At 38.5% G+C, this 15,962-nt stretch overlaps 1 protein-coding gene across 9 annotated transcripts in view; it reads left to right on the top strand.

Annotated features, from left to right (window-relative positions):
- PARD3B (par-3 family cell polarity regulator beta) overlaps positions 1-15,962 on the top strand; it is a 531,684-nt gene that overhangs the window by 328,321 nt on the left and 187,401 nt on the right. For all 9 annotated transcript variants that reach the window (XM_064434188.1, XM_064434182.1, XM_064434186.1 and 6 more), the window contains 2 exons: positions 8,094-8,279; positions 14,225-14,395. In XM_064434188.1, coding sequence (XP_064290258.1) covers positions 8,094-8,279; positions 14,225-14,395 — 357 coding nt within the window. The remainder of the gene's footprint in view (positions 1-8,093; positions 8,280-14,224; positions 14,396-15,962) is intronic.

Genomic DNA, 15,962 nt, shown 5'->3' with positions numbered 1-15,962 from the left:
AGAATTGTACCCTGCTTATTGCTTTTTTTACCATACCTTTAAAACAGTAAACACTAAAATGAGTAAATAGTTGGATTTGTATATCACCATTTTGTGACCTGTGCCTGGAATGAATTCTGAAATGACACAGTAGCAGCACCCTTAAATTCACCCTGAAAATACCATGCAGCCTTCCATCTTCACGTGCCAAGGGTATTACCTGCATAAGGCTCCAGCTCAGTAGGGTGTGCAAGCACAGGGCTTACCCCATCTGTGGGCTGAAAAGGGGTGTTTTCACAGTGAGGCTGACCTTGACTGAGGACTGAACTAGTTACTTTTCTCCCTCTTGTTTCCTGCAGTTATGTAGCTTAAAAGGTTAAGTGAAACTGCATTTTTTTTAAATGTTGAGGAGCAGTGCACACCAAATAACAAGTACAAAACTTTTGCAAGAGCCAACCTTTTCCTTGGTGGGTTCTTCAATAGGCAAGTCAAGCAAACTGAGGAATCTCCATTTCTGAAATGCGCTGTATCTGCCTTGAAGGAAGAGCTGAGTCTAGTTTTGTCAGGTTTTGAAGCTATAATTCCAGAGAGTCTACATAATTCAAACCAGACACATTCTATCTAACATGACACAAATTTTGTAGTGTACCGTGTTAATGTTAAAATTATCCAAGCACACTATAATATATCTCCATGGATTTGCTACTGCCTTTCTTGTCTTAGCAGGGTGTGCCATTAGTGGCCATTTAGTTTTTATTGTAGTATGGAGTACAGATAATTTTAAAGAAGCCAATATAAATGTCAGAAATGCTAAAGATGAATACATGCAGCAATGATTTCAGTTATTTACCAGATTGTGACAAGATTACAACAGTGTATTACCTTTGAGTATTACTTTTAAGAGTGTTACAATATGTCTGTTGCAAAATACAGGGCAGATTTTGTAGAGACTGAATGACTGACCTGTCAGCAAAGTATTTCTTAATTGTGGCTAAGTGCTTGGAAAGAGCATGGAGCATGATGCAAATAGGGAGTATCTTCTTTTCAAGCTTTTCTGCCAATAATAGTTATGTGGTGCCACAATGTAAATATTTTTATCAGAAAGTCACTGAAAAGGGATGCAAATGTCTTATTTCCTTTATAAACCTTTGAAAATAACCCTCCTGGGTCTTTTGCCTTTTGCTGTCAGCTCTGAATGGCACCCCAGGGAGCTGACATCTCTTATCAGAAAGGAACAGCCAGGCAAGGGGCAGTCAGCATATTGAGAGGCCATATTAGTGTGTTGGTCAAGGGCACCAGACAGGTACTGAAAGGTCTCCTGTTGTGTCAAACAAATGCTATTTCCTTCCTGCCTGAGGGAGAGCTAATTTTTTTTTGTAAGCTTCTCTTTTGGCAATAAACACAATAAGGATATATAAGACAACCTTTGCAGTGAGAGATTAGCATTAGGTTATCACAAATCCACAGATTAAAAGTGCTGTGGTCAATGAGAACAGATATTGTAAGATTAAATAAAAGGACTAATTGAAAGTGGTGTCCCAAGGTAGACAGAGGACTGACACAATATTGTGTAGATATAACTGTGGACTAAGTAGAAAGTGGAAGAAGAAAATGCACAGTACTTTTCTCAAAGGTTATAGTTCTGATTGTACTGCTCTGGTGACTTGGCAGTTGTGTATTGTGGGAGTAGGAGAAGGCTAAAAGTATGTTCTCTGTGGTCTTTAAAATACTGAGAATTTATTGTTGAGACCGGTAAAATTTTAGATTTTTAATAATCCTTTATTATAAAATTTTAATTAAGAAATCGGATATCTGAGGTATGGATGCGTTTCTAAAAATTAAAATCATTGCAGAAGATTAATTAAATGTATCCTGAGACCCTTAGATACAGACTTTCAGTCTTTGCTGAATATTATTTAGTACTGTGTTATTAGGGCTTTCTGCTTTCATATCTAGCAAACTCTCTGTTCTCTCACCTTCATATAAACTCTACTCTGAATTTTTCTGTCTGGTTTCTGGTGATTCGGTAAATGTCAGAATTGATTTTACTGAAGTTTCATGCAGGTATATTGATAGATTAAAACATTCCTGTCCTGATTTCCCTTGAGAGGGGATAGTACCTGTTTGGTTGTTTGCTCTGTTCTGTTTAACCACCAAATCTAGACAGCAAGTGAAAAGATTTCCTCTCAGACAACTTCTGTCAGTTGCCTTCTGGTTCGGGAAAGAGGGAGGAGACCTTTGTCTTCCCCAAGCAATTGGGGAAGATAAAGAGAGAGGTGGGGAGTTGGATGGTGCAACCAGGAGGGAGCTTTGAGCAGGAGCCGTGGCTGGCAGACTACTATAAATATTAGAGAACAAACATCACTAGGCTGCAGAGATGTGCTTATCAGGAGGGGACTGTTCAGAGCTTGTTGCAGCTGTAGAAGCTATTGAAAGCTGACAGCTAAGATTTAGCAAAGCTGAAGGAAGGACCTGCCCAGCAAGGACAAAATAAACAGTGGAGACTGACTCTTGAAGTGTTAGGTTGTTTTTTAGTTTTGTGTTGGAGCTTTTTGGTTGTGGGTATTTGTTTTGTTTTAACTTCAACCTGGGTCTCTGCTGAGTATATTTTATTAATACTTTAGAGTGTTTCTGTCTCAATGTACTCCTCTTAAAGGAAAGAAATGAGCAAGAAATTGGGCAAAGGGAACAACAGACCTGCATGGATGAATAGAAAACTCTGGTCATTACTCAAGCGTAAGCAGGAAATATACAGGAGATGGAAACAAGGTCGGATCACTTGGAATGAATATTGAGGGGTTGTCAGAGTAAGTAAAAACAAGATAAGGAAGGCCACAGCCCATCTGGAATTTAATCTGGCCAAGGGTGTCAAGGACAAGAAGAAGGGTTTTTTCAAATACATCCATAACAAAAGGAAACCCAAGGATAATGTGGGGGCATTACTAGACGTAACAGGGACGTAACAGGTAACAGAGGATGCAGAGAAGACAGATTTACCAAAACACCTTTTTTACATCAGTCTTCATTGACAAGGCCAGCTCTTGGCATTTTCTGACCTGGGAGACAAGGGTAAAGGAAAGTTGGAAAGAATTTCCCTTGGTCAGGAAGGATTGGGTTAGAGAAGACCTAGGCAAACCTGACATCCAAAAGCCCATAAGCCCTGATGCAATGCATCCATGAGTGCTGAGAGAGCTGTGGAGGCCATTCACAATCATCTTTGAAAGCTCATGGTGGTCAGGAGTGGTGCCCAAGGACTGGAAGAAAACAAGTATCACCCCAGTCTTCAGAAAGGGCAAGAAGGAGGATTCAGGGAACTCTGTGTTTACATGGATGAGAAGAAGGTAATCAGTAGTAGTCAGCATGGATTCACTAATGGTAAATCATGCATGACTAACCTGATTGCCTTTTACAATGAAACAAGTACCTGGATGGATGAGGGACATTGTCTACCTCGACTTCAGCAAGGCTGTCAGCACTGTCTCTCACCACATCCTCAGAGGCCACCTCAGGAAGGGTGGACTGGGTGAGGGGACAGTGAAGTGTATTGAGAACTGGCTGAACAGTGGCACAGGGTCTCGTTGGATGCCTTGGTGTCCCCCAAGGTTCAATACTGGGCCCATTATTTATCGGTGACTTGATGAAGGGGCAGATGCCTCCTCAGCAGGTTCACTGGGAAGAGTGGCTGATTCCCCTGAGTTCTGTGCAGCCCTTTAGAAGGACCCTGACAGGTTGGAGAGATGGGCAGGGAGGAGCCTTCTGGAATTCAACAAAGGTGAGCTCAGGGTCCCACATCTGTGGAAGAACAGCTCCACACACCAGCACAGGCTGGGGATTGTTGCTGGAGCAGGTCTGTGGGAAAGGACCCGGGGGTCCTGGTGGACAATGAGCTGTTCCTGAGCCATCCATGAGCCCCTGTGGCCAGGAAGGCCAATGGGTTCCTGGGCTGCATCAGGAAGAGCATTGCCAGCAGGTTGAGGGAGGTGATCCTGCCCCGCTGCTCAGCCCTGGTGAGGCACATCTGGAGTGCTGTGCCCAGTTCTGGGCTCCTCAGCACAAGAGAGACACGGAGCTCCTGGAGCCAGTCCAGAGGATGTCAATAGAGAGGATCAAGGAACTGGAGCATCTCTATTATGAGGAAAGGCTGCAGAGCTCAAGGTTGTGGAGTCTCCCTCACTGGAGAAGAACCACCCGGACACAGTCCTGTGCTATGTGCTCCAGGATGACCTTGCTTGTGCAGGGGCATTGGGCCTGATGACCCACTGTTCTCCCTTCCAACCTTACCCGCTCTGGGAATGTGTGAAAGTCCCAGAGTCTGTAGGCCAGGCCATCTCAAAGCTCTAACCATCCTGAGGGATCACCACTTAGTTATCTGGACTTCGATTCATGTGAAGATTTCTTGTTTCTCCTGCTACAATTGAGTTACATTCCTACGTCTGTTGTAGGGAATAGCTTGAGTGGTATACTATCATTTAATTTCATTTAATTCCCGAACTGCTGGGGTATGATACATTTATTATGGAAAATACATTATGTGGTTGTTGACTGGGTAATTTATAACATAAAGCTATACATTTTTTCCAGGCTAGAAACACATTTGTGTTGCAGCTCATTTCATTCATTGTGTTTGAGTGAGTTCAGATTCTAGGATGATCTTGAGGTAAGAAGTGTTTCTAATAGAATTCAAGGTTTAGTGCACTGGAGAGGGTTTCTTTTACCAGACCATAATTCAGCTGATGGTGGTTGCTATATTGTAAAGTATTAATGTCTTGGGGTAATGTTTTAGCAAAGTCAGGGAAATAAAAGCAGTAGGAATCCAGCTCTGTGAGTCACTGTCAGCATTTAATATTCATACCTGCATATTCTAGGAACAGAGGCCATCATTCATTAAATTAGTTGCCCAAATGAAGCAGTTAATTGATGAGCTGTTAACTTTAGGATGGCTGGAGCTCTTTTTGTCATCAGTAAAAAGGTATTGCTTAGGAAGAGCATTATGATCAGGATAATTGTTTGAAAACATTTAGAAAGTATAGGATGAAATCAAGCTTCTAGGTTTTGTTAATCTCTTTTTTTCTCTTCTGGTTTTCCTCCTTTCTGCTGCTTCTCACATTGTCTGACAAATAAAATTTTCAATTTCGTATTTGCACCAAATAAACTTGATGTTGTAGACTTACTACCAGGCATTTACTATCAGATGCTGTACAATGAGTAGCTGAGGAACATTTTAAGGAAGTAAAGACAGAGTTTACTTTCCTTGCCGTGAATTAATTACTGACTTGTAGATATGCATCTCCTTTCCTCCTACCCATCCCTGTGAAATCTTTGAATTGACTTTCAGCCCCTATCAAGGACAACAAATTTTTGACAGTACTATTAGACAAAGCTCAACATTATTTTAAAATCAGCTTTTGCTGAATCTTTGGATAAAGCTGAATATAAGTAATGAAAAGGAGCGATGATTGGGATGATTGGACTATGTTGAGCAAGAAACTTGTGAAGGACTTAAAAAAAATTAGAGAGTTCTCCAGTAATAGGTAAAAGCAGCTTACATTAAATTTACTGACATTTTGATATGATTAAGTGATCTATTTCATAGAAAACTGTAGCAAGGAAAATGGTAGAAAAATGTTACAGATCCCAATTTAAGTACTAAGGAAAACATAGGAAAATAAATACTGACAAAAGTTTGCTGTACTTGTCTGGAGTCCTGCTGAATGCATCTGGGCATACATAGAGTGATGTGATAGGTTACTTAACAAGTGCTAGTGCACAACATAATTATGTTAGAGGAAGCTGGGAAATAGAGGACACTTAACAGCTCTGTTGGGTGACCAAATTCAGCTTTATATGAAGTCCTAGTTTGTACTGAGGTAGTGCTATAAAGCAGTTTGTGACTGCTCTGGTTAAGACAGGCACTGGGAGCTTTATGTCCTGTGCTAACAGCCCCTCATTGCCTTTCTCAGGATATGGGCAGACACAGCCACAGTATTAACATAGAGAAGGGGCAAGTCTAGTGCAGATGTCACAGATTAAAGTGGAAGGAGAGCAGAAACACACAGGAGCTGCTTGCCTAGGGGAACAGGAAAGTAATACCAAGTCCTGTCCTAAAGGCAGGAGTCATCACATGTCTCAGACCCTGAGAAGAATTGCTTCTAACCAGTTCTTGACAGGATGTGCCAGTTGAGTAGAGTTCTGATCTGAGAGTTCAGAATCAATTGACAAGAATATGTGCAAGTTGAAAAAAAAAAAAGATTTGGCAGAAAATCTTTTCTCTAAAACCTTGAGAAAGTTAAACGCAAAATAGTTATGTCAGAAGCCAGTAGTGATTTTTTTTCTTTACACTGCTTCTTCTGAAGTCTGAGGAGGAGTGTTTGCAAGTTATCATTCTGTATTGCTCACAGTTGTTACAAATCTATAGATTTTGGGGGGTTATGTTCAGGATGTCCATATCCAAAGCTAAGAAATAAAAGTGACAGATGTGTAACTGAGAACTCTGTACTTCTGGTGAACAAAAACAGAAGCACAAATGTGTAACTCTGGTACTGGAGATGAATGCTGGTATCAAGACAATTGTCAGTATTGGTGCTATGTCATTTTTATATTTGGCAGTTAGGCAAACTGTATTGACTTTAATGTCATGTAGTTACATTCCAGGAAAAATTTAAACATGGTGCATATTGGGATTGAGTTTGATAGTCAGTTTTCTGGCTGTTGTGATTCCTCTCTACCCAGTGGTTGCTCCTCATCAGTGAAAGGATATCTGAATAAATGCAAGTATACTTAGGTGTTACTGTTTCTTCAGGATATTAATTTCTGGCCTTAGTTCTGGGGTCATACTTTTGTTGATCAGACAGTGTGATAGCTGAATGCACAGGTGTACTCCAGCTGCTGAGGAAACATCTGTACTGCTGGCACCTTTGCTGACAATTGCATTGATACTGTCTGTGCTGCAGCTTACATCCCGGAGGTGATCTCTCACTGGGGAAGAGGGGGAGTGGCCCAGCTACTGCACTCTTTGCATGTGGCCTCTACTTGATAATCTAATGTAAGAATTTGATACCCTTGGAAGCAGCAGTCAGTCATCTTTCAACTTGTAATTGTCTGTGTGCTTCCTTTTCATAGTTTTTTTCCTGTTAATTTTTTAACACTACTGTTTCAAAGGATAGAAAATGTCCAAATGACAAGAAACAAAAGCTTATTAATTGTTTTAGAGTTACATGGAGAAGGAAAAATGGAATGAAATTGAATGCGTTGCATAACATTCTGCACTAACACTTTCCGTGAACACTTCACACTTGATTCCATAATAGGTCTCCTTGTCCTTGTTTTATTTTTGAGGTGTGCCAAGATAAATATTTCAGGCAAAACTTTGATTTTATTTAGTTTTATTATTCTAATTTGCTTTTAAAAAGACGACCACACCCCCTTACCCTCTGCCCAGCAACAGACAGCCCTACAAAACTGCAGACACAGTGTACAGTAAAAGAAAGTTCTTTCTGATCTTCTGTAGCTGTGTATGCTTGACTTGACAGTCTTGTAAACAGCTCTCTAATCTAGAGAAAATCTTGGGATTAACCTATACCAGAAAGAAAAAGAAGCAATCAAACCTCTATGGAATCAAACTATGTACTAAGGGAGTTAGTGCAGAATAAGTTACCGTGCTTTCAATTTTCACCTTTGCTTTTGTTACACCAGCTTTGCTCTGCAGACAGGTTTAAGGGAAGGATAATTTTTTAAGGATGAAACTCAATTTTCAAAGGGGAATGGGATTTAACAGTATAACTGTCATTATAGTTTGTGAGCTGCATGCGAAGATGTTGAGAGTTTTATGGCTTACATTTTTAATGCAGCTGTGTATAAACGTCTTTTCTACATTCTGCTGCAACATTAGTTTTATGTCGTGTGGAACTAAGCTATTTTACCTTCTATTTAAGCATATTCCCAGGTATCATTAAAAATAACATTTTAAGCCAGATCTTGTGACAAAATGTCAGCTAAATGCACTGTTGATTATAAGCTATTTTCTGGAAAAGAAGACTATTTCTTATTGTACAATTCTGTGGACACCACTCATGCCGACTTATCACCCCTGTTTTCATGCTTGTTTTCTCCAACAGAAAGGAGAGCCCAACTGCAGTATTTTTTCTCCAGAAACCACAGAACAGCTGACCTTTGAGATTCCTCTGAATGATTCTGGCTCTGCTGGACTTGGTGTGAGCTTGAAAGGCAACAAATCCCGGGAGACAGGAGCTGATCTTGGGATTTTCATCAAATCAGTTATTCATGGAGGTGCTGCTTTTAAGGTATGGAAGAAGAACATGAGGAGCTGAATGTGTTAGAATACTGTCATTTCTATGTTGAGGGCTGAATCTCACTTGAGAAGCATTCTAGGTACAAATACCTTTGTCACTCATTCCTTTGGGTGACTTACAAATCTAACATTTTGTCTCGCGGTTTCTGGGGTTGTGTGTGAAGCAACAAAGTCTGCCAAAGTGACAATGAATTGGTGCAAACTTTAGGAAACATTTGGATTCTGCAGGAAATGGGGAACGGGAAAAAGGATAAGGGTAGGTATGAGTAGAGGATGCCTTCCAGCCTCCCCACAGCCTGCAAGAAGAGTTAGATTGGCTCAGTGACAGAGAAGTTGATACCTACAACTGTGCCTGTAAATAAAAAGCTCTCATAATTTTCTTCTTTTTTATATTCAGAATATTTTTATCACTGTATTAAAAATGTGTCTTGGCAGAGCTTGACATCAGTTGTGCAGAAGTTATCACTTGTTCCTGAGGTGGATTGAATTGGTAATATTAAATTGGTAAATGACAGTATTTTGAGTTGTTCTGTTCCTTCTGAGCACTGTACAAGGACTGTACTTTTTATTTTTTAAAAGTATTTGAGTTATTGTCTAATCTTTAGGAAATCTTTTGACTGCGTTTTTTTGCCCCAAATAAAACTTGGAAAAGGTAACTTGTATGAATTGGAAACAAATTACTTAATCTTTCAGAGGTAGTATGCTTAACACCTGTAGAACCATAATGTAATTTTTGTCTTTTATCTCAGCGATTCTTTGCAGTTCTCTCTTCTGTAAAAATACCTTTTAATTCAGTGTTATGTAAATTGCTCTCCTGACATTAGCCTGCTGAGTAAGACAATTCACAGCATTAAAAATTCAATCATCTATTTACAGCAGCTAGTAAATAGCAATAATCAAGGTTTTAGGTTTCATAAGAATGTTTAATAGTTCCTTGCTTCTGTTATCTACCTTTCCTAGTCTCACAGTTATTTCAAAGCTTGGATCTTCATCAATTGGATTACACAAAACTGAGTTAACACACATTTGGCCAAATTAGGGCTGGATAAACTCAATTCATGTGCATGCCTCCTGCAGAGTACGACTTATGTTACTGTGGAAATGAGGCTGCCCTCTTTGTTTTCCCAGCTCTGTGTCCCCACCAGTTGCAGTGACAGTGCATTGTCATGGATAAACTCCTTGTTTTGAATAGCCAAGCTGTGGAGCCATATTTGATATTAGTGGGCTGGCTGCTTGACTAGTCACATCACAGACCCATAAGACAACTTTTTCTCTGTATGTTTGCTACTCTCTATTCCCCCCCCAGCAAGTCATTCCAGAGCAGTTAATTTTGGTTTGAGATGTCTGCAGACTACTAAAGCACAACTTCCATGCTCACCCCTGAGTGAACAGGCACCATGACTGAGAGATTATTTTGTCTTGTGATGGCCTCTAGTCCTGTGACCAGTTCTCCATTCCACCTCATTATAACCCTTCCAGCAATTAGGCCTGTGTTGTGGTAATGGATCTGAATGTAGGCTCCAGAGCAAATGAGACAGTAGCTGAGGCTCTGGCTTCACCCAGAACTGTTCAGAGACTCTCCTGTGCTCACAGAATGCAGTCATTTTGGCAGTGTTTTAAGACTCACAGTCTACTGTTGTGTAATGCATGGAGAACAGCTGGCTTTCTTCTGTCTAATGATCTTTACATAGAACATAACCTAATCAGTGGGTATTAACAATTAATAAAATTTCTTGTATCAAGTTAAAAAGTGTGCACATATTTGTGCATAAATATTTAAAGATGTCGTCTCATTGTCCTTATTTTAAATCTCTTCTTGGAGCAAGTTTTGAAATAAAAAGCCTTTCTTTCCAGCTGGTAGTTGTCCAGAGCATTTTCCCATTGGTATTCTCTGAAATGGATTATTATGGATTAAGACATGTGCATTTGCTTTTCAGTGTACAGTGCTTTCTTGGGAAACTGTCACAGGCAGAAATCTTAATCTCACTGACATGAGAATTCTTTCTCTATTTATCACTTCTGCATTTAGAATTTAATTATTTTTCGATATTGGTGTATCATGCTAATAGAAGTATGAACTTTCTCTCCTTGTCTATATAGTCACTGCTTGTCCTCAGAAAAAATGTTATACATGGAATTTCAACACATTTGTTTCACTGATAAAGTAATTGCTCAATCCTTCTAATGCTATATAAAGATTTTGAGACATTAAATTTCTTTTACCCATGTGTTTCTTAGAATGAAGAGTAGACTTAGAATGCAAACCATCCTTTTTGGTTACCATTACTTGTTATTGGCTTGATCCAGGGTCTGAAGAGAGGCTAATATTTTTAATTTTTTTGATATATTAACACATTAATCTAGCTCTAATGTGTTAGTGACATTGCAAAGTGTAGTAGGGGGCATTTTAAAAATCATAATGGAAAACTTAAATATGTGATTCTATCTTTTATTATTTTTCTTTTGTCCTAGCTAAAGGTTTTAGAAGATGTCAATGCATGTAGCATCATACCTGCTACAGTAAGACTCAGTCGTCTTTAATGCTCTGCCTACAAAATCAAACAAAATAAAAATGTGTTAGAAGTTCCAGGTTTGTATTCTAATGCTGTATCCCGCAGGAATAAAACCAGTTGCTTTTGCTGACTGAACCATTATGTCCCTTCTTAACCTTCTTTTGTAATTTTGAAGAATCCATTTTTTAACTTCCCTAAGATAAAGAGGTTACTGGAATACTTGCTATTTTTACTTAGCAGAGCCTTTCATGTGAAAAAACAAACATTTGACTGAGTTTAAATGCATCGTTATTCCCCTTAACTTTGGGGATTTCAGCCTTGTTCACCTCGAAACATCTTGGCTTTTCACTAAAAATGCATTCCTGAGGATCAGGTACCTGCAATCCACTGCAGCTGAAATGAAACAGAGCCATTACAAGAACTAATGTAATATTTTCTATGTGTGCATTTGTTCAAATGAATATGGTGTAGCTTGAACGTCCTTGGTCCTTCTGAGTGCTGCAATAAACATTGCTCCTTGTGTGCAATGGATGGGGAAATTGGATAATTCCAATAATTGCCATTAGGGCATTTCTGACAGAAATGTCATCGGTGTGATAAGGGAAATAGCTTATTTTGCCTTGATTAAAAAGATAAGTCCCTGAAGATCATGGCATTATATCTTGTTCTTCTACTGTAAATAGTGGGAGCCTTGTGAATGACTGTGAAGAGTATGGCAGCCATGTGGTGGTAGATTCTGCCCCTTGCTGTGAGTTGCCATAAAAAACCCAGCTTTTTTTAATAAGTGAGGGAAGAATAACATCAGCTTCTATTAGAATAGCTCACTCGCAGTTCCAGAGATGGCATTTGAAAACTGCTCTGCTGAAATGCCAAATGTTGTTTTCCTGCTCAAGCCACAAAGAAACCTACCTCTCAGAGATGAAAGAAGAAACGTGTTAAAACAACATTTAGCTTGTTTTGAGCCAAGCAGATTTTCGTGCAGTTCAGGCTTCCAAACCAGGCCATAACACAAGGGATGTGAAAATCTGTGTTTGGAAACTCTTTAGACGTGGGGATTTTTTTTTTCCTGGTCTCTAAAAAGGCAAAAGGTTTTTCTGTGAAGTAACTTCTGCCTGTTGTGTGAAAACAGCATTCAGCAATCTTCCAGCCTGGCTTGTACAGGTGACTTAGCAAGTGTGGTTGATCAATATTTATAAATGATGCGCATTTTTTTCTTCTATCACAATTGAAGTGTCAAATTCAAGTTGAATTTTTCATTTAAATGCTGCACATAACAGAGGGGAAAGAAGGGAGGATGTATCAAAAGAAAGGTTTTAAGAAGTAATGTAATTAAAATATAAATAAAAATAAAGTCTCATACAAAAGTACTGCAAGGAAAATTAAAAATTGGGCCAATACAGAACCTTGTGAGGTTCAGTGGTTAGTTTAAAAATGCATGCTGTGTTCAGGACAGTTGCATACTTAACTGATGTAGGCGTGACAAGATGCATTTGGCATTGTATTTGTATAGACTTTAGAAATAAACTTTAACAGATATTTAATACATGATGGTTTTTTTCCAGAAAGGAAAAACAGTTATCCAAGAAACTGTAGGACTGTAGAGGGAGGACATGTGGACCTGTAAAATTTTCAAGGTTTTACAGAAATTTACAAAAAAAATTTTTTTTTTTCCTCAAACTCCTGTTGCTCTGAATAACTCCATTCATTTCAGCAAATTTTGATTGGACACAGAGGAATCACACCATATGCAAATAATAAAATTTTTGGTTCAGCAGTTTTACCTCTTGTCTCGTAAACTTTAGCTCTTGTGATGGCATCATTTGTATGTAGAGAAAGGGTGAGGCTAACTTACTGACTTTGGCTGTAGGCACATCTAAGCTGACATGAAATATTCAGCAGAGAGGTGGGAGAGGTTCCAGTATATCTTCCAAATGGCCTCCCTGTTTTCTGTCCTCCATTCCCACACCCTCTCAAGAAAAGTTTTATTTCCCTTAATTTTCCTTCTCTGAGTGACTCATCTCCTAATTATTTCTTTCCATCTTCTTGTTCATCCCAGTTTATTTTGGATTTTGTTATATACTGGGTTTTTTTCAGCTTTGTGGTTATCTGTATTCTGCTGTAGCAATGATGATATGCAGTTCCAACAAAAATAACACTTAATAAAGCTGGGTGTGTCACAGCTACTGTAACTCACTCAAAAATGACTTAGACTTGGCAGCAGTAGCAGAATAGTGAATTGAACATTTTAGTTACAGAAAAAATAGAAATCAGATAGTATATATATTTTGTATTGCTCAGATGCATGAAATATGTAAACAGTTTGGGAGCCTTATGAAGAGTTTGTGCTGAGCCTGTGAATCAGACTCAACCAAGCACTGTATTTCTGTGCAAGATCTTCCCTGTTATTGTTTCTTCACCACCTTATATCAGATGTCTTTGGTTTCTTACTCCTTCTCCTCCTTGTTTGAGGTCTAATGTCAGCCTGATAATTGTGAACTTGACAAGCTTTGAAAGAAATTCCTCTGTCTCAATTAAATAGACCTTATTTTCTGGTTAAAGAGGGAAACATCCGTGGCAGGCTGCTTTATGAAAAGAAATCACAGATCATAATGACAACAGCAATAGGAGTCCTAAATCACAAAATAGCAGTGTCCACAATTTTATTACACCCACAAATGTCACCTTGGCAAATGAAGCTGAATTACTTTCTCAAAGCATAGATTACTTGATGTGGCTCAACCCTAATTTTGTTATTGGCAGCAATTTTGGATGTTGTAAAATAGGGATAGCATTAATTAGTAAGGATGCTTAAGTTTTAGTGACCATTCTGTACTGAGGATGCTGGCCCATGTGATGGCATGAGAATTGTGACAAGATACACACCAATCAGATTGTAAGACAAAATTTTTTGAGCTATTTCTTACCAGATCTTAATAGCAGATAATAATGCATGAAAAATACATTGTAGTACTCCTTTGTGGTTGCAGTGTGGATACTAATAGTTATATTGTGTGCCCTTTAAACTAACAAAAACCTTCTTTTCCCTTTTTTTGAGGTGGGGTCGGTGGGTTGCTTTTTTTGTGGTTGGTATTATTTTGGTTTTGCGTGTTTGGTTTGGGTTTTTTCTTAATTATTTAATTGTCTTAGCTGATACAAATAAACTGCAAATGCAAGAAAACCAGCAGTCTATGCATGAATGTCTATGTTTGTATTTGCAGTATGAACTCTTCACAAAAGTGTAGTGAATAGAGGGAGACAATTGCCAATTACTGGAAACAAAGTTATTTCTGGCACTGTCCAGTCTTTTATTTATTAAGTTATAGGAGCAATATCAGATTGTCTGCATCATGCTTTCCCACGTGTAGCAGCTCTGCTTAATAATTCTTGGGTTTTTTTTTAAATTGTCGTTGTTTTCCGCTCGCAGGACGGGCGTTTGCGAGTGAACGATCAGCTGGTTGCGGTCAACGGGGAGTCGCTCCTGGGCAAGTCCAACCACGAGGCCATGGAAACGCTCCGGCGCTCCATGTCCATGGAGGGCAACATCCGGGGCAGGATCCAGCTGGTGGTGCTCCGCAGGCTGGAGGCGCACACGGAGGTGAGGCAGCATGTGCATTTATTAGACCAATGTTGTTCCAGTCCCAGTGGTTTTGCACATAAGGGATGATGGCTAAAGTCTTGGTCACAGAGAGTTTCTCCTGGCAGAATTAATTCTCCCCTAGAGAGAGGACTTACAAATTGTTTCTGGTTGGTAGCTCCTGGTCTTACTGTTCTTGTGGAGACTAGGCAAAAAGTCACTTCTTATTTTGATTCAACCAGTATTAGAACAAAAGAAAATATGATTCCAAAAGAAGTTAATTTAGCATTAATATATTGATGTAGTTTTGACTATCTGCTATCTCCTCAAGGCAATTGCTGGGATACAGGCAATTTAAATTATTCTGATTTCATTGTTGTTATAATCAGAGACCTGAATAACTTAGTGTGACTAGGATTTTGTTTTACTCTTGCTTTTTCTTTTTCACTGGTACTTAATGTATTTTTTTTTTTTAGTGTGTTTTTCTGGACATGTCTTGCTTTTTTTTTTCTTTTATTTCTTTTTTCTTCCCTCTCTTGACCTTCAAGGTATTACATATTTTACTTTTCCTGGTCAAATGAAGATTTCTTTAGGATGGGTTTCTGAGTTGATTAAGATCTATTTAAGTAAGGTAACAAAATAAGGAAAGAAAGACATTTTAAACTATTATGTTTTCTAGACATCATATAAATTGATGTTTGCCAGTCACTTCTTATTTTGAAAAAGATTGGTTTTATGATCTCCCTTGCTCCCTTTCATTCATGCATGCAGACATATGCACACTCTTTTCTCATCTTTACATACATAATATACATGTATACTGTTTGCCTTTTCTAGTCACCCCAGTTTTAATTTTAACCTTTGAGCAAATGTTTTAAAAAGCTTTAAATACCTGTAGAGTTCTTTAAAATGAAGGTACGTACAAGTAGATTTGGGGTGTAAAAGGTTGTAATAAATATCATTATAGAATTCCAAGATATTTCAAGCTTCTTATTTAATCAGTGTTACTGGAACATTTTAAAAACAATCATGTTTCTGGCTATATTTGCATAAAATTCCAGAGGGAGGAAGAGGATGCAGGTGTCTTGTAATTTAATTGACTCTTAAATATTTTTCTGATAACTTTCTGTGTAATTTACTACCATCATTTATTGATTGAGAAATGGATTTAGAAATATATGACTTCCCAAATATTACACTCTGACTTTGTTGGGAGGACACTTTGGAAAAGCCTCATGATGTCAATTGTGCCAGGAATATATGAAAAGTATCCATTAGCAATTCTGGAAGATATTAGAGGGAAACACATTTTTGCTTTCCTTTTACATCTGATAGCATCCTACTGTAAGGAAGAATTATAAAATATATGTTATATTTATTGTGCACTTTTGGGATATAAAAAAGATAGCTCACCATCAAAGAAAGTTCAGTCCTGCAGGTTCTCTTTTTTAACCAAAGCTACTTCTTTTTAAAAAGCTTGCAATCAAACTTCAGATTGACCTAGTAAAAGTATGAGGCTGCTTTTTATAGTTAAGTGTATAGTTTTGAATATTATCCAGATGTATGAAGGAGGTAAATAGTCTTGACT

The sequence above is a fragment of the Passer domesticus genome, chromosome 10, assembly GCF_036417665.1.
Source record: "Passer domesticus isolate bPasDom1 chromosome 10, bPasDom1.hap1, whole genome shotgun sequence".
NCBI lineage: Eukaryota > Metazoa > Chordata > Aves > Passeriformes > Passeridae > Passer > Passer domesticus.
This window is presented reverse-complemented; position numbering and strand designations above follow the sequence as displayed.